This window comes from Condylura cristata, unplaced genomic scaffold (assembly GCF_000260355.1).
Source record: "Condylura cristata isolate star-nosed mole 26May11 unplaced genomic scaffold, ConCri1.0 scaffold00026, whole genome shotgun sequence".
NCBI lineage: Eukaryota > Metazoa > Chordata > Mammalia > Eulipotyphla > Talpidae > Condylura > Condylura cristata.
Window position 1 is genome coordinate 10,133,429 of NW_004567127.1, and position 19,384 is coordinate 10,152,812.

Below are 19,384 nucleotides of genomic sequence, written 5' to 3' on the forward strand. Positions count from 1 at the left end.
TTCTTGGAGATTGGGGGAAACTGAAATGACCTAACTGGCCATTAGTGGTCAGCACTGCTCCAAGGACAGTTTCCCAGGGTCCTTGCAGCAGAACACAGGGAGAATTTCTGGAAGAAGCCTTGTAGCTTGTGTGAGGATCAGCCCTAAGTAGAGTTTAATAAAATTCTGCTTCGGAGTGATTTGTTTATCTTCGGTGAGCAATTTCTTTTTTTTCTAATAGATTGATTTATTTGTCTGTTTGTATATACTCTTCTAGTGCTTTTCCTCATCTGAACCAAAAGCGCTTTGCAAATATCAGAGCTCAGATTTTAAAAAGATCATTGATTTTTTTCAGCAGCCCTGAAGGTAGGCTGTCACACATCATCATTTATTTCTGAGATAGGGATATTGATAGCATAATATTAAAATCTTTCATTAGAGAATTTTTTTTTGGGTCCAGCAATAGCCTAAATTCAAAGAAGTTTTGTGTTTGCCTTCATCTATCAGATTTGCCATTTAAAAGTATACACTTTCCTGGATAAGAGGTTACCTGGTTGCTGTAAGGGAAATAAGTAGCATGTCAATAAAAATTCACACTGAATGAAGCATTCCTATATGACTACCAAATAGTTCCCCAAGAGACTCGAGGAACAGACTTGGATTAGCCATTCAAATTGTCCACTATGACGAGAAATTGAAAAGCAATTAGAAGCCCCGAGGGTGCCAGCCCATCTGGGGCCCCTCCCCACTCTGTACCCCCATTCACCTTCCATCCTTTTTGATGACAGTCAGGTCATCAGGTCAGGAATCAGCCAGCTTTGATTTAGAGGGTCTTTCACAAGAGGAAGAGAGTCCACTCACGATGACACCAGTTATGTGGACTCATTTTCTCTTACTGGCTTCATCTTTCATTTTTTTACTCCTTTCCCACTCCCTGTTTGACTGTGTTAGTCTAGAGCTTCAGACTCTTCTGTCGAACCTGTTGCAATATTTTCTGAAACTGTTTCCGCACCACTTTACAACATGCACAGGTCGCTTGCTTCTCTTTATATATATTGTCTGGTCTATCCTTAGTGGCCACTCACTCTCCATCAAACAAGATCAGATTCCTGTACACATGTGACATCTACAGACTGGCCCATGCCAGATGCCAGCCTCAATTTTTGTTTTAAACCAGATCCAATGCTGTCATCAGACCGAATTCCTGGGAGCTGTCAGAACACACCAGGATCCTTTCCCTTCTGATCACAGTGCTCTTCACTGGCCTATGGGCTATTCTCTCCCGGGGTCTGCCAGGGCATACTTACTCATCTCTCAGATGACAGTTCCTCTCTTTCCACACACTCAAATCTCAATGCTGCACAGTATTATTCTCCACTATGGCTTATACCTTTGGGCAAGGACTTGACTAGATTTCTTTCTTGTTTTTTTTTTTTAAGATTTATTTATTATGCATACAGAGCTGGAGTACAGGCCAGTGGTGCAGGGGCTGTGAGAGGATTCACCAGAGACAGAGTGGGGAGCAGAACAGGCAGATCGACGAAGTACACTGCTGAGGAGAGCAGCAGGCGGGTCAGGAGAGGTCTGCGGCGCCATGTGGTCACCTTTGGGGTGGGCAGGAATCAAACTCATGCGGAAATGGCGTTAGCTTCTTAGAGCTGTGCTGTAACCCGCTGTACCACCAGGGAGGGTCCTAAATGGGTGTCTTTTGACCTTATGATGGGATACTGCTGTTGGAGATTAAATTGTCCTATTGTCTTCATAACCCACTGATCTGTTTCCAAATTTCTTAGAACTGGGTAATTGTCAGTCAAATCAGAGCCCAACCAGTGATGCTGGGAAAGTTGCTGACCTCAATTAGGAATTCACAATTTGGAGATAGACTACCTCACAGTGCTTGTTGTTGAGATTGAGATAAAATAATACGATGTGCCATTTATTTGGTATTTACTGTGTTTTAGGCACAGTACAAGGCTCTTTATGTTTAACTCTTGTAGCCTTTGCATTAACTCCATGTTGAGTCTGTTGTTTTATTACTTTACAACAATTGGAAAAATGGTGCTAAGCACTAACAGAAATGTGGGAAAATATAAGACCTTATCTTGCATTGTTGGGGGATTAGGAAGGGCCAGAACCCTCTTTATAGGGTGGATGCCAGCAGTGTTAATTGTCACAGGCCTCCTTGGGCTCAAGGGACAAGAAGGTTTGCTGAATTGTGGTCTTGTCTGTGAAGCTGCTGAGAGCTCTGTATCTGATGCAGCTGTAGTTTAAATTTGGAAGCATTACACAGAGACTCTTGTAATCTTGAGTGCCTCTTTCTGGGAATTGACCTGGTACAGGGGACAGGATGGGGATGTCACATAGTTGCAGCCCTGAGCCTACTTCCATGGTGTCACCACACACCTAAGCTGAGCTGGACCTTGCTGTGGGGACATTCAGGGGGCTGGGCTTACTCTTCTGTCAAGGATGGGTCAATGCAAATTCCCAGAAATCAAGACCTTCTCTCATCTCAATTCTTTTATTCAACTGGATATCATTTAAGGTCTGAAAGCATTAATTTTGGAAATCAGTAGACAACATGTGAATCACCTAGATTTTCTAGTTAGGGGACCCTCAAGAAATCTCTCAGCTCCAGTTTTCATAATCTGCAAATGGAGATAATACGTTTTGTTTCATTGACTCATGGCGAAGTTAATTGAGAAAATGTGTGTAAGTAACTGTTATTATACTCCAAAGACCTAAGCACTCTGAGATTGCCGAGGCTGACACTTTTAGGTTCTCTCTCTATCCATATGAAGGCAGACCCAGAGTTTCTGGTCAGAGTGGTCATTTCCTTTAGATGTTCATTCATGAGGCAAAAAGGCAATCTTTTGGGAATAAAAAGAAATTGAGCCATGTTAACTATCTCCCTGAGTTATCAGTCTGTAATGGGATGAGGCTAGGATGGAGAATGCAGATGTAAACTGGATTTCCATTCAGGAGGGGCCCGGGGTGGGGAGATGGGAGTAGACATTGGAGAACTTAAATGAGGGCCAAGCTGATGGCTGCAGCATTTTTATAGGGTGTTCCCCGCTAGAGGTGGGGAGACAGTTTTGAGGGCATTGGCACCACTTAGGCCCAAGTCAAGGGCTCATCTGGAGGTCATGGCAGTAACTGTGCCCCTGTGCTTAGATTTGGGAGGAGAGGCAAGACCCACTGGGGAGGCTCTTAAAGGAGGGAGCCCCTCAGCCTCACCTGGTGTTGGTGTTTGAATGGCAGTGGGCTCATGTAGGTGCTTTTTTCACTCAGAAAACAACCCTTCGAGGACAGAGACATAACTGCATTTTTAGTCCACATTTTACTTACAGCATGTGGGTGCTTTTTTCACTCAGAAAACAACCCTTTGAGGACAGAGACATAACTGCATTTTTTCTTTAAAGATTTATTTATTTATATAGAACTGGGGTACAGGCCAGAGATGAGGAGGGTGAGAGGCTTCACCAGGAACAGAGTGGGGAGCAGAACAGGCAGATCGGCGAAGTACACTGCTGAGGGGAGCAGTGGGCGGGTCAGGAGAGGTCTGCCGCTCCATGTGGATCTCCTCGGGGCAGGCAGGGATCGAACTCATGCGGAAGTGGCTTAAGCTTCTTAGTGCTGTGCTTTAACCTGCTGCGCCACCGGGAAGGGCCATAACTGCATTTTTATTCCACATTTTACTTACAGCATGGCGCACATGCAAAATTTTTCTTTTTCTTTTCTTTTTTTTTTTGGAAATGAGTCCATTTGTTGGAATGTCTTTGAGTTGGTTGTGTGTTTTTTTCCTCCCCCTGAGGAAAACCAGCACATGTGTTTGTCTTAAGCCAGTGAGACTGTTCTGCTTTTTGTTTTAGGAGTAGCCACTTGAGTTTCACTGTTCTGTATGCCTTTAACCTCACTTTGGAGTTTTAAATTATTTCAGAATGGATAGAGACTGTAGGATAGTGAATCCCAAATCACAGGACAATTTGAAGTTCATTGACAAGAAGAACAAGAAAAGTGTGCTTTGTAGAATATTTTACGCTGAGTTTCCCTAATGTAATTAATTTTGAAAGGGGGGAGCAGGGAACCAACATTCAGCAGAAATCCAGGACGGGGGATCAATCTAATCCTTTCCCGTGCAGAGTGAGGTGGTGCTCAGACTGTTCTGCGGATTCTGTAACAGTCACAACCTGACTCCACTGAAAACGGCTGTGTTGATACCCTCACTCCTGTCAGTTTCTCTGGACAATCAGATAGTCATCCTAGGCTTGGATTCATTTTTTCCTCCCAGAAATATTTGGTAAATATCACCACCCAAATATCTGTGGATGTCAAGCAACAAGTTGAATGAGTGGCCTTTCTTGGTCATTATATGGCTACCGGAAGTAGAACGTTAGCTTGAAATTCACGTTTGTTTATTTAGTTTGACACCAAGGCATCATCAAATTTTCTTTAGGATCAGGAACAGATTTTAGAAATGTTGGACTTTTATTTCTTTTAAGGTAGTCTTTCTACTGCGTAGGAAATTCCTTTGTGAGCAAACAATGTTCTGTTTGTTTCTCCCCTCTGAAGGGTGAAAGTGCAGCTGTCCTCATGCTTCTCTCTTTGAAGGTCAGAGGTGTTCTCTGTACTGTGATGTCTTTATTTTTCTTTTGTAGCTGACCATGTTCCATTCAGGCCTGACTCCATGCTTATTCTAATCACTGGGAGCCCTGGACTTCTCAGTGCTCCTGAGCTGTTCCTGGCAACTCGCATGGTGAAAGCTTCCCAGCATCCCTCCTGGGATTAGTCATGGCCGCGTGTTAATTGTTAACCAGCTCCCGATTCTCTCCAGGAACTTCTTTACTACTAGGATGGGTGTCCAGTTGTGGTCCACACTTTGGGGTTGGTTTTCTTACTCTAGCTATTCTGCTCTCTGGACACTCCCATGCTCCTGTTCTGAGCTGTTGGACTTATCTCTCTGTTTTCATGTTTCTTGACTCAATTTCTTCTCTCTGAACTTGAGTTTGAACCCTGAATGCACAATGGTTCGCGAGTCTACGCTAGAACCATTCACCTGAATAAGTTTTTGCTTTGCACACCAATTCCTCCCCTCATTCCAACAAAAGTGTTAGGTGTGTGAGTCTGGCACAGATGCTCTCAGTAGCCACCGACCCTCCTCACACCTGTCTCTCCCCATCTCTTGTTCTGATGTTTGGTCCCCACACCAGGCAGTTCCATGACTGCCTGTTGTTGAAATCCTGCTCATATTCTCAGCTTCTTTAGGTTATAAGAGGTGGTTGATGTGTATGTCTTGTCTCTTCAGCTTAATGGCCAACCTGGAGAGGCAGGCATGGATCTTTGTAAACTTTAAGTCCCACAAGACCTAGAATGTTACCATTACTGCTTTGGGTTGTTATTATTATTATTAATGCTAATAATAAGTATGCCTTTCCTTTTAATAAATATATTTAAAATTTTAAAACCCTTACTTTCTTGGAAAAGTGATTTTTCATTTTGGTGATGATTGTAGAATCTATTCATGCCAGATGTATACTGAAATTCTGTTCCGTGTATACTGCACTTTTGCACATGGGGTTTATTATAATACAGGATAGAATGTTGATTTAAAAACTTTGCTCTTCATAATATAATCATAATAGAATTTGAAGAGGAAAATCCTTATAAACTTGTCAGATGATCTTTCAGATTTCTATCCATTGTTCCCTAATAATGCAGTATAGCACTATAATCCCATATGCTTCTAAAACATATTAATTCAACAGCAAGCTTCATATTACCAGACATAACTTAAAATGTGCTGTAAGAACTTAAATCATGTAGTCACTCAGCATTTGTAATTCTTGTTATCTTCAGCATATGAATTATGATACAGATTTATTAAACCAGAGAAACAAATTACAACTTCTTTAGACTCTATTCCTTACATTGAACAGCTGACCTGGTGGCAGATTCCTTGGAGTTAATCTTGAACGTGGAGACACCCCTCTCTCTTACTTAGTACCAAGAGGGTAAACAATCTCATTAATGGAAGAATTGAAATAAAGCAGGATAATCCATATTATCTAGAGATCCATGATTGTAGGTTGTGGATTCTGACTGGCATGTAAAAGGCAATTAATTTAGTAAACATAACTAAATAGGCAATAAGTGTTGATGTGCTTATTAAATGTCTAATACTAGAAAAGCCTAGTCCCTTTGATTCAGGATATGGTGATACTTTATGAAGCCTCTGGGGTTTCTACTACATGCCAGTCACTTACGACAACAGTAGTATCAGAAATGGCATCTCATATTTGGAATGTGCTTGCTGCCATCGTTTCGTATAGACAGTCGAATAAGATGTACATCTGTGCGTTCTCATTTTATCTTTAGAAGAAATCTGGAGTGATAGATAAAACAGGTGCCAAGAACTAGCAATCCCTTTCCCTTCTCCCACTCCTAAAAACCATGGTCTTCTGTAGCAGGGGAAACAAATGCAATTATTTGATTGGTGAGGACAAAAGAATTAGAAAGCTATGTTATGTGCCAAAAGCCACGTATTAAATCTGTAGTAAATAAAAACTCAAATTACATGTGGGCTGACACTTTTTCCACATTAAATTTAGTATGGTTTTGGCTGAATTTACATTTCATTTAATAATTTCTTTGAGATGTCATAGAAATTCAGTGATGGATGTATTTTTAAAATTGCTATAAAGTCAGTATTGAGTGAAATAAAGAGGTTCAATATATAATAGATAAGAAAATACTATTTTTCAGAGCCAAACATTATCTCACTTTTATTGGTATTTTGAAAGTATTTATTTATTTCCCTAGATAAAAGACTCTGCATGGTTTGGAATATAATGAATGAGATTTAGATGTGATTTATAAACCTTTTTTTGTTTTCATTCTTTTTATGAATCCTTAGGAATAGGTGAGGTTGTCCCTTCTGAACTGGTTTTTTTTTTTTTTAAACTTGGTTTTTGAAGAATCTCTTTTTCATTTTCTTGCCCTTTCAAATAGCCAGCAGTGTAATTAGTATGCTGTGGTGTTGTGGGAATGAATTGTGAAAAAATAAATAAGGATCTAGGGTAGCTTACTGAAAGATTGTATGAAAAGTCTTTTGAACTTTCTATTATCTATTTGGTGGATTTAACTTGACAGGATAGGATATTTTAAATATCAATATTTTGGCTTTATCCTGGACATTTGCATATTAACAAAGGAAAGACAAATGCTTCCTTGTTTAATGAGACCCTCAAAGGTCTACCTTGGATTGTCTACATGTGAAGTATGAGATGATTTACCAGATTGAGATTTGGGGTTCAGACTTGACTTACGTATATTGTTTCCGGATTGTAGAATTCAGAAGTGTTACAACTTGACAAAAACTATCTGGATGCACTTTTCTGACATTCTTGAAATGTTTAGCTGGAAATTCTGAGCCTCTATGAAATACTTGACTGAAGTAGACCCCTCTGTCCAGCTGGCCCTGTGGTCTGTTCTCATCTCTGATGGAGGCTCTGAGGGGGAAGGATGCTGCTATTCCAGACAGCTTGGGGTCTCTTGAGCTCTAGTATTTATGTATTTATCTCAATTATCTTGAATAATATCAATTAAGATAATAATAGCCTCTTAGTCATTTTAGAAGTTTGTTCTAAATTATAAGGACTTCTATTTTGCTATCTAGTAATTGAAGATTTGGCACACATTCTTTTTGCCTTACTTGGGCATAATTTTTGTATGGTAGGAATTGTTATTAAATTTGAAAGAGATTTGATTAGCCAAAGTTGGGTCTCTGATTTTAAGGGGGTATGATGGCTGTTTAATGACTTGTAACTAGTATAGGTCCTGGAAGCCCCCAGAGAGTTGTTTTTGCTGAGCAAAATTCACCATTATGTCTTTGAATCAGATTGAGATGAGAAGGAGCAGGAACACGATTGTATTTATAAAAATGTTGCTAAAGACATTGGCTCTTCTTCTTGCATGGTGTCCCCTTTATGAAAACCCATGAGAGCAGTTTTTCTAGCACTTGGGTGCCAGGGACATTTATAAAGTTCTCATAGCAGTGACACTGGTTTCTTCTTTGCTTTGGTTTCACACCTTATATTTTGTTTGACATGTATTTACTAATCAGTGATTTATCTTTTGGGTTGCAGTTTGTACACTAACAAAATTACATAGTATTAATTTCCTTTGACAATCCATTAAACCTCAAAATATTTGGCAAAAGCCTGCTTATACTGGACCCTGTGCCTGCTATTAGTGATAAGTACACTTTGACACAGGCCCAACCTCATGAGACTTCTCATCTTTAGAGGGAGAGAGGAACACTTATCAAATCATCAGACCAGTAAAATTAATAAAGGAAATCGTTATAATGAAGGAATATTACATGATACTCTGAGATGCTATAATGATAACATCCTTTATAATAACAGAGATATACCTATATATACCCATGCACATTTATCTTGTTTGTATTGTAGTATACATTCATATATTTTCTCACAAATGCTTATAACTCTTCAATATGAATAAATAGCTGATTATTTTTTTCATCCTAGGGAAATAGCATAATTTATTTGCTGAATACCTTTTCATTGGAACTTTATCTTATTTAGAATTGTTCACTGTTGTAAACAATTTTTTAAAATTTTTCCTTTTTTTTAAAAATACAAGGTTTTCTAGCAGGCAGCATACTATACTAGCAAGGAAAAATAAAATAACATCTTACCCTCTCCCTCCTCCCCAAACTAAAAGTTTGGCTATAATCCTGACTTAATTAGTCAAGGCAGAAGCTCTTATTGGTAGCAGGTAGAGCAAGGACAAATGCAGTCTGGCTCAACTGGCTTTCCGGAGCCCACAGCTGCTGGTCTCGCTGCAGGTAGTTGCAGCTTGCCTGTTCCTGGGAGTTAAATATGTGCAGTTTCTTTTCTTTTTTTTTTTAAGTGATTTATTTATTTATGCATACAGAACTGGGGTACAGGCCAGTAGTGCAGGGGTGGTGAGAGGCTTCACCAGCGATAGAGTGAGGGGCAGAACAGGCAGAGGGACTGAAATAAACTGCTGAGGGGAGCAGCGGGCTAGACAGGAGAGGCCTGCTGTGCCATGTGGGTCAGCTCCCTGGCTGGGGATCGAACTCAGGCTGCAGTGGCTGGTGATAGGTGATAGCTTGTTAGAGCTGAGACTTTCCTGTGCCACCAGGGAGGCCCTGAATCTGTGCACTTTTCCACAGGGGACTAGCCTCCTCCTTGAAGCCCGAGCAGTCTCCATGCTTCCATTTAAAGAGATACTTATGCATGATGAGCTGCGGGTTCTTATGGAGAAAAAATCATGTCTCTCATGGAGGCAGGCAGCAGATGGCAAACAAATGACTTTTCAAATAATGTCTTTGTTTCCCAGGTGCTGAAATAGCCAAATCTTCGCTTTATTAATGAGGCTGAATAGTTGATTACAGAATTGTCAACTGTTGTTTTTCTTTATAAAGTTCTTGTTCATATCCTTTGCAGTGTTACTATGTTGAAATTTATCACTGCACTGTCACTGATCTGTAAAGACTGACTCCTGTTATATCAAGAATGCTTTCTCATGTGTTGTGAACATTTACTTCAATTTGTCTTTATTTTTTAATTGACTTGTGATATTTTTAGTATAATGATTAAGAATACATGCGCTAAGAGACCTTTTCTCAGATCCTTTTTAGGACTTATTACCTGTTCTCTAGTCAAGTTGCTTAACCTAATTAAAGCTTGCATGTATTGTTGTGGTTGATTCTATTGTTCTTTCATCTCTATAAATAGTATCTGTGAGGAATAAATTGAATAACACATGTTGGCTGTAGAAACTTTAGAAAAATGACTCTAAAAGTAAAAGAAAAAAAATTAAAATTGTCCATGATGTTTTTACCTGTTGTCATTTTCACATTTGTCGCTTGTGTAGCTGAGTAAACAGTTATATGCAAAATTAATGAGGGTGACAGTTGTGAAGACAAGTTATTATGGATTCAAGTTGTTCTCCATAATACACAAGTCTACTTTGTCATTTCTAATTATTGTCTAGTATTGTACCGCAAAGATTTTTTAGGTTAAATCAACTCCATTTTTAATTGTTAAAAATATTGTATTTGAGCCCTTCATGATCTAACAAGCAGAATTTTGCGTCCAGCAATTACATTTTTTTTAGGTTTTTGGTAATTTCTACAGGTTCTTCCATACTAAGCTTTATCTTTGTTTTTCCATATTTCTTTTTTCTTGTGCAAGCTTGATATGTTAAATGATGTTTGTTATTTACATTTTTATGTCTTTTGGTTACTAGTAACTTAGTCACGTTTCATGTACTTGATGATTTTTAAACTTTCTTTTAAAATAAAGTACCTGCTATTCTTTGCCAACTTTTTCTATTGGGGTATTCATTTCTTTATCTCTTGGATTTTCCATAATATTTATATACTGTAAGGACATTAATCTTTTATCATACTTATTACAAATATTTTCTTGCTTTATTGTTTCGGACTCAATGATGATTTGGGGTCATCAATATTTTCCTGAAGTGTTTTTATTTATTTTTATTTCTCTTAAGACGAATGGCAGATTTCTATCTAAAATTTATATTTAAATATGTAATAGAAGTCCCATAAAAGCTGATTGTCTTCATGGCATATCATAGGCATGTAACGCATTTATCAAAAAACATCAACATTTAATTATCTCAGCTACATACTTTCATAAAATATGTGATAGAAATGTAATACCCTTAACACTTACAAAAGCTGGAAATGTATGTATATTTTAAATATATATTTTGTTATTTTTCCTTTGAGTATTTCCATTTTCTCTGTTCATTTTACCTTCTCAATTCAACTCATTGTTAGATCTCAGCTCAAGTAGGAAAGCTCTCTGTGATAGACCTCTGATGACAAGGTTCCTTTTTGCTTTGTAAGTTTTGTTAGCACTATTTTTCTTTGTGACAGTTGTCATACTTATGGTTTCACATTAACCTCCTTCCACCCCCTTGCCACCCCTCTCCCCCTGTGGAATTCATTTTTTATCCACATCAGTACCAAACAGGCAATACTTGTTTTTGTTCATTTTTATATTCCACTGCCTGACACATAATATTATATACTGTATAGCTTCATAATTTTTGGAATGGGGACAAATAAATATACTGTCATAAAAATCACATATCAACTTCTTGCAATATTCAAGAATATTGCAATATTCTGTATATTTATCTCCCTGTCTTGTTGTCAGTCCCATATGAATTAAATAATGATGCCTTTAAAAAACAGTATGTCTTAAAATGGCTTTTCACCTACTCTTTACAATTCATTTAACTTTAAAAATAACCTCAACTGCTTTTGCACATTATTCAGTCAATCGAATTTTATAAACTTTCATCAAGTTACAAAGAATCTCATATATTTTTTGTTGTGTGTGTGTGGGGGGGGTCAGGTAGAGGGAAGGGAAGGAAGTAACTGCTTTAAATTTATAAATCAATTTGGAGAGATTGTATATTTATCATAAAATAGTCAAATATTTTACTCAGGAATTTAGTAGGTAGCCTTTTTTTTTTTTACTTGCGTACTTTTTATTTTTGCCAGCTAATTTTTAAACTTTATTCATATAGAGTTGAACAGTTTATATTAGAATTTCCTTAGACATTTTTTGCACAGGTGTTCACTTGGCACATCTACTTTGCTGACTTTAGGAAGGTCTGTTTGCTAAAGGTGGCCATAGTTTGTGTATTGGAACTTGGGTTTTGAAGTGTTACCTATAGTCCTAAGTGATACAGTTCTTTGGTATGCCAGGGGTACTGAATTTCACTGTGCCAGTCTTCCTAGATTTTTTTTCCCCTCAGCAAACAATGTGATTTATATTGAGTACCTACTTTCTTTCTGTGTTTTTACTGAGTATGCAAGCTGAGAATGCCTGTCTGAAGTCCCTAGAAATCACTGAGCTCCAAACCTAGGTGTTTTCCTGGGCAGAAATTCTGCACGCTCCTGTGTTTCTTAACACAAAAAATGTTAAAAGTTTACAGATGGATTTGTTTAAGCACCATCTGACATGTTTTTTTCTCTTACTGGGCTCATTAGTTTTGACTTTCTTGGCTTTCCCCAGTAAGCCTGATAATGCCATCTCCAAATGATAAGTCTGTGTCCTTTACGTATTATACCACACATTCATTTTTCTTGTCATATTACATTGAGCAGATCTTCCAAAACGATGTTGAATAAAATAGTTGACTTCAGGAAGGTGTATTTTAAGGTTGAATGGACAGAACAGAAATTGGTCACAATTTCAGGAAAGGAGAAATTGGAACAGGTGAGAGGTTAGGAGAAAATGGTTGTGTAGAGAATCTGAGGAAAAGGGGAAAATCCCATGTACTTCTAAGTTAGAAGATGTAGTGAATGGTGGTGGATACAAGTCAGAACTTGATTACAATCAGATATATTAGGGAAGGTGTGCATTGAGTTTTGTTTGTGTTGCCAAGACACCTGAGAAGCAGGTGGAATGTACACCTGGAGTATAGAGAAACTTCCTAGGAATGGGAATTCTCAGCTTAGCACTAACCATCCATCAAGGTGAGGAGGGATAGTTGGAGAACATATAAGGAATATCAGATTCCTTTCCCTGTATTTGATTGACTGACTAATGGTATTAATAACAGGCCCTATATGAGGTAAAGGATGGTAGTATTTGTGAAATCTAATAGGATTCCATCTTAGTTCTCATAAGTAAATGCCATATATCTTTTTAAAAAAATACTTATTTTTATTTAAAGTAAATATTAGTGTCTGTTGGAATTGGGGTATAGGCCAGATGCTTGAGGGAGGGTGAGAGGAATCAACAGAGACAGAGTGGGGAGCAGAACAAGTGGACCTATTGAAAACCATTGCTGAGGTGTATGGGGAGGAGACAGGATAAGTCTGCTATGTCAGTGGCTCAGCTCCCTGGTCCGAGATCACACTCATGCCACAGTGGCTGGTGATAGCTTGATAGCTTTGAGGCTTTAACCCTTGTGACACTAGGGAGGCCCTGTCATGTATCTTAAGAGGTTACTATAATGAAATTCTTTGTGCATATGCATGGATGTGCAAATGAGCAACCCATATTTGATTCTCAGTTCTGTATGAACAACATTACTAGTTTTGAATTTCTTGGCTGTAGCTTGGTCTTGCTTCATCTATTCTTCTTCACTGTAAGAAAAAAATCCACAGAGAAGTCACACTCACTTTTTTTGCCTTTGGCCTGCCACGTGTAGCATCAATCCCTGTGCAAGGCCTCACTTTTTGGACCCCATCACTTTCTTAGCTCCTCAATTGTATCTCCCCTCTTCACTCCCTAGACTCTACTTGAAGGACTCTTCATTCTGCTCCTGCTTTAGAACCTTTGCATGTATAGTAAATATGGAATGAATATATGCCCCTATCTTACAGTTTTTCATGAGAAGTAAATATAAAGACCATATGAAGAGTCTGCTATGCCTGGCGCTTCAGAGGTGCATCCAGTACTCCTTTCTCATGTGTGTGTGTGTGTGTGTGTGTGTGTGTGTGTGTGTGTGTATACGTATATATGCATGTATGTGTATATATCCAGGCTATAAACCTGGGATTTCTCTGTCCACTTTTTCTCCCTCTACCTTTCCAACTTTCCCCATCTAGCCAGCTTGCTTTCTTTGGGTTTTACATGCCCACAAGTTAGAGACTATTTTGTTTATACTCTCTTTTCTTTACCAGGCATTGATAAGACTTCTTCAGATTCCTGGCTTTTCACTTATGTCTTCTCCTGAGTAACCCTTTCCTTACTGTGCTAATATAATGGCATGTTCATCTCTGTTCCCAAGATCACTGAGTAATTTTTGTGCGTGAAATTTCCAGGACACTGGGATTCCTCTGGGAGCTGGGCCCTTGACAGTTTTAAGGTCTCTGCTACACAGAGAGCCCTATCCTGGTCGCATTATTGCGTGCATTTGCAATCGGCCATCCATAAATTGTAGGCAATGCTCATTGAACACCAACTCGGAGCCAAGCAAAGTCCCAAGCACTTTATACACATTACCTCACTTTATGAGTTCCATTTTATTAGTATTCGTGTTTTATACTCACTAAGTTGCCCAAGGTCGCACTGCTACTGATTTGCAAGTTAGGATTTAAGCCCAGATGGTCTCATTTCAGATTCCTGCTCTCAACTATGCTTTTATATTCTGTAGTGTCTCTGTAGCTATTCCAGGGTCATAGAGCTAACTTTTATTCTTTAGTGTTTGATTTTTAAATTTTAAAATAATACGCAGTTATAGTTTTTAAAAATTCCAACAGTTCCTCCTTTCTACTATTCACTCTTCCACTTCAAGTCTCATTTCCCTTATGGCAACTGCTCTTAGCGATATTTTCAGAAATTTTTATCACAAAATTTTTCTTTTTGACCCCTTAATGTGATCCTCCTGTCAGCTTTTTATCTTGTGCAAGGTCAGCTTATTCTTACTTAGTTGGCACAAGTATGAAATACAAATGGTCCGAAAGAAACTCTTGCCCTAAGAGGAGGGTCCAGTTGTGTCCCAGGCCGATTTAAAATTAACGCAGTTCTTAGGTATTTGGGACCCATTTACATGAGTTTCCGCTTGAAGGAGATCCACTTTTATTCTGAACTCCAGGCTGATGAATTCTTCAAGTTCCCAGGACGGGAGCTGTTATTTGACAATTCATCTCTATAGCTCTGTCCACTGTGGTGCTCAGAAAGAAATGAACAACAGCCTTTCTGACTCAGGAAATGGATTTCGATGCTCTTTTCAATGCATGACTTTGTGGATTCAAAAACCCAGTGTTTTCTGCACAATGTGAAGTGCGTTTTGTTTGTATATCTTTATCTTTGTTCTATTCTTCCTTTCTGAAGAAGAGCTCTGTAATTTTTAATCAGCAACATAAAAATGCCTCTATGGAAATGGCTGTGCTTTTCTGCAGGTAGAGGAACATTTTCCTAAAAAGTGAGGTCACCAGAAGCACAGAGCAGAGAAATCCCAGATGGCACTAGTATTTTATTTCATCTTGGGCATGCTCATATTCAGTAGAGGGATTGGAAGGCTAACCTCTCTGACACTTCTGCATCACTGCCCGCTACTCCAATTGCCTTTGCGAATGTTTTTTCATGAGGCTTCTCCTGGTACCTCAGAGATTGATGCCTGGTCGCCTGCCTGTGTTATGCTTCATTACGCCAAGGCTCTGTGTGCTCAGGAGTGGCTGTATTCTCTAAAAGGGGAAACCCCAGCTCATCAGTAGCTCAAACTTTTCCTGCAATCTCTCAAATTGCTTGCAATGTCTCAGGGAACATCCTCTTAGTTTTCTAGATAGATGTCTGATTTGTGGCCAGGTTTAACTTTTCTAGTTTTTTGGTTTCTTTTGTGAAAGGAGTAAATTACGATTCTTAAAAATCTTCTAAACATCACTAAAGTTAATTGTTTCCGATGTACCCATCTGACACAAAAACCTAGTAGTATTAAGGCAAATGTGGCTGAGTTCTTCCATGTGCTGTAGCCTCAGTGACTGTGGAGACAAATCTGGACCAATGCTCCCAGCTGTACCATTTCCTTTACTTTGGGTGACCTTTACTTGTCTGGATTTCCTTGCCTGTGAACAGTGATAGGATCAGTGCTTAGCAGTCAACTTTGGTATGAGGTTATAAGAGGTGGTAAACATTAGGTGTTAGGCACACTGTGGAGACCAATTTGCAGTATCCTTGATATTTTGTTGTTTGGTGTAACAAATAAAATATAAAATGTCCATAATAAAATAGTTCTAATTTTTTTTAATTACAAGGCAGGTGTTTTTAAAAGTGTTTTTAATGATTCGATGGATGCGTTATTGGAAAATGTTTTATAAATTTATTTTATTCACTTTTATTGGACCATGGCATAATCCAAATGCAGTACCCTCTCCCCCTCCCTCCCGCCCTCTCCAGCTAGTTTATATTTCAGTGATGTGGTGAAAAGAAACTGTCACACAGCATGAATATCCCGCTGGTTTTGTGTTTTTCCCGGCCAGTTGACCTATGTGGCTGTTCTGTAAAGTTCCCTGGGAACACTCAGTTCTGGGAGGATTAGGTTGCTTCCCATCCTTTCATGGTGCTGATTCTCACACAACCAGATTTTGGTGCATATTTTAGTGCAGCGCATGCTTTTTACTTAGTAAACTCTGCAGACTTAAGAGCCTTTTTGCTTGAATCAGATCCAGTGTAGCATGGATGAGTTTAGGCTGTAGATGACAAGGCTGTTGCTATGTTGTGAAACTTTCTTTAGGAAGCCACTTTCTGTATTTTCATAGATCTAATATAAGGCCAGACTATGCAGATTCCAACTACCACGAGTTCAAGATGCACACCTTCAGCCGGGTTACATCCTGTAAAGTCTGCCAGATGCTCCTCAGGTAAGTTTTCGCTCTGTCCTGTTTTTCAGCTTAAAGGAACTAATATAATTGCTAAGTGCTTCAGATAGTTGTAACATTCCAGTGTACATGTACTGAAGTGGGGATACTGCTGAACAGTTTGGAACCAACAGGGTCTTGCTATGCCTGGGAGCTGACAGTTGCAGCAAGTCTGCAGGAAAGTCTGGCCCTCTGCTGAAAAGGGTTTTGAATTAACAGGGCTTCCTGGCTTCCCTTTCTTGCACTAATGATTTCATATAGGCTGAATCTGGCACCTTTTAACATATCACTCTCTAATTTTACCTTTCAGAGGAACATTTTATCAAGGCTATTTATGTTTTAAGTGTGGCGCGAGAGCACACAAAGAATGTTTGGGAAGAGTAGACAATTGTGGCAGAGTTAATTCTGCTGGTAAGTCATGTTTATTGTTGTGCTTCTGCTTTTAATTAGGATATAAAGCTTGCTAAACTTAATTATGACTTAATTTACTCTTAATATGTGTTTATTGTAACATCTCTGTTTTGGAAAGTATCATTTATAAGCACAATTAGAAAATTGTTTGAAATTTATGGGACTTGTGCTTGTACCTGGGAAGCAGAGGGCTTCAGGAGGAACTTCGGTGGTGTCCTGTTACCCATTTAATTAACCCCAGCTCCTGTCTCACTAACAGCATACAAATCAAGCCAAGCTACAAGTAGAGTAACAAAAGCAAAGCAAAAGTTATTCTTCACTTCCTGTCTATAGTTTCTTCCTTATTCTCTTAAATATTCAGCTCAGAAATACTAATGATGCCAGAAATAACCACCACACAGCCTAATTCATGAATATATGAATTTAATACAGTGTCTTCCTCTTGATTTTATATAAAGCGTATATCCCATGGATTTTGTGTAAATATTTTGGCTTGGCTTTAAAAATAATGCCCCATGATTGTTCCAGAAGCTGGTTTCTAAGACTGTTGGCGATTATGCATTCAGTAGCTTTGTCCATGCTCTGCTCCTCTTGGCTGTCTTCCTTCTCTTTCTTTTATGGCCTCTTTCTTCTTTCTCTTTCTTCTGCTTTCTCTTTGTCCTTTTCCCTCGAGTTTCTCTGTGCTTTATCAATAAGACCTTTCAAAATCAGTAAAACTTTTTGAAGAGAAGAAAGGGATCTTTAATAGCTTGAGTTCTAAAGGTAGCCATGTCAACCTTTGATTTTCCCAAAGGAAAAGGTGGACATTGAATTATTCGGGATAATATAAAGAGTAAAACAGAGAAGAATAGCTCATTTCAGAGCTGAGTTCAGAAAATGGACAATTGTACAAAAAAGGTGCGTATCCTATTAGAGGGCTGAGATCACGCCAGTTCCTCTCTTCTCCTTCAGTAGGTGTTTTTAAGGGCCCTGGGAGCCTTTCTCTATGCTAGGCATGGGCAGCTGCAAGGAGAAAGATCCCGTGTTAGTTGAGCACCTGCACTGTGCCGGCTCTGCTCGGGCCTTTGCTCACCTTCCTGAATGAGCTCAGTCAACCTCAGAGTAGCCAAAGTGTTTTCCAACTTTGTTCAAGGTCTGTTAAGCCAGGGAGGCCAGATTACTACCTACTCCTGTTTCTGAAGTTTCATGACTTTGGTTTACAAAGTGCTAACCAAAGAAATGTTATGTACTAGTATTGTTATGCTTTAGTTCCCTCCCTGATATAATGGCTCACTTGAATTTCTTGTTGCTCAGTCATCGTTGGTCCCCTCCTTTGCCTGACAGTGGGCTTGCTGTTGTGCATGTATTTTTATAAACCTATAACCCTGTCTTGGTGAGGTTCGGCCTATGAAGCGTCTGAAGTGGCCCCAGAATTGGCACGCCACTTGTATTCTCAAGGGAGTCGTAGAGGAGGGTTGTTCAGAGCTACACCTAGAAGAGTGAAAATCCTGCTCGCACTTCCTGGCTAACGAGCTTGGGCAAGTTCCTGAAATCTTCTGAGCTTCGACTATTTATCTTTAAAATGGAAATTAGAGGATTATTGTGAGGACCAAAGGAAGTAATGTTTGTGCTTAGCACGGTGCCTGGGCATGACTCCGTATTATAAGGCAAGGTGTTATGAGAAGTCAGATTTCTTGTTTTATTTTTTTCCTCAATGAGGTGGGCTTCATCGATGTTTTGCTATTGATTTACCATATGGAACAAGTGTGACTAGGAAAAGTAGTGAACACCAAACTGAGGTGACACACAAGAATGACATTAACATGACTTTAATTTTTTTTTTTATTGATGCTTACACAATTGGAGTACAGGCCAGAAGTATGGGGGGTGAGAGGATTCACCAGAGACAGAGTGGGGTATAGAACAGGCAGATTGACGAAGTACACTGCTGAGGGGAGCAGCGGGTGGGTCAGGAGAGGTCTGCCGCGCCATGTGGGTCAGCCTCCTTACTGGGGATCGAACTCATGCTGTAGTGGCTTTTGAGCGCTTCATAGTGCTGTGCTTTAACCCATTGAGCCAACAGGGAGAGCCCAAAATGATATTACGTTTTTATTCTTTTATGTTTAAAAAGTGGAAAGGAACAGGGATTCCTTGGCTAGCCACAACTAGCAGTGGCACCTCCTGGCGCCTGTTCTCATCTCCTCTCCACATCCTCTGCCTGGTGAGACAGGTGTGTTGGCTCGGAAGCCACCAGCTGCAGGGACTTGGTCTGAATACGGTTCAGTAACTTAGATGCTGAACCCAGTTACTTAGCCTATGCCAGCTTTGGCTTCTTCCCTCATAAGTAGGGATATAGCAGCACTTATCCTTTAAAAGTACTTTCCAGCAAATACTTACAAGGTGCTAGGTTCAGTTCTAAGTACTTTACCATTCTATCGACTCTCTTAGTGCTCTCAAAACTATGTAAAATTGGTTTTATTGCTCTTCTGATCTTATAGGTGAGCAGCTGAGACACAGAGAAATAAGTGACTTGTCTGGATTGCTTAGTCAATAGTGCCAAGGCTCAAATGCAGAGATGCCAGCTACTGGGTTCTTAAGCCCTCAGCTGTGCTCCTG

At 39.3% G+C, this 19,384-nt stretch overlaps 1 protein-coding gene across 1 annotated transcript in view; it reads left to right on the forward strand.

Annotated features, from left to right (window-relative positions):
* VAV3 (vav 3 guanine nucleotide exchange factor) overlaps positions 1–19,384 on the forward strand; it is a 278,797-nt gene that overhangs the window by 158,830 nt on the left and 100,583 nt on the right. The window contains exons 16-17 of the mRNA XM_012730192.1: positions 16,280–16,381; positions 16,689–16,789. Of these exons, the coding sequence (XP_012585646.1) occupies positions 16,280–16,381; positions 16,689–16,789 (203 nt within the window). The remainder of the gene's footprint in view (positions 1–16,279; positions 16,382–16,688; positions 16,790–19,384) is intronic.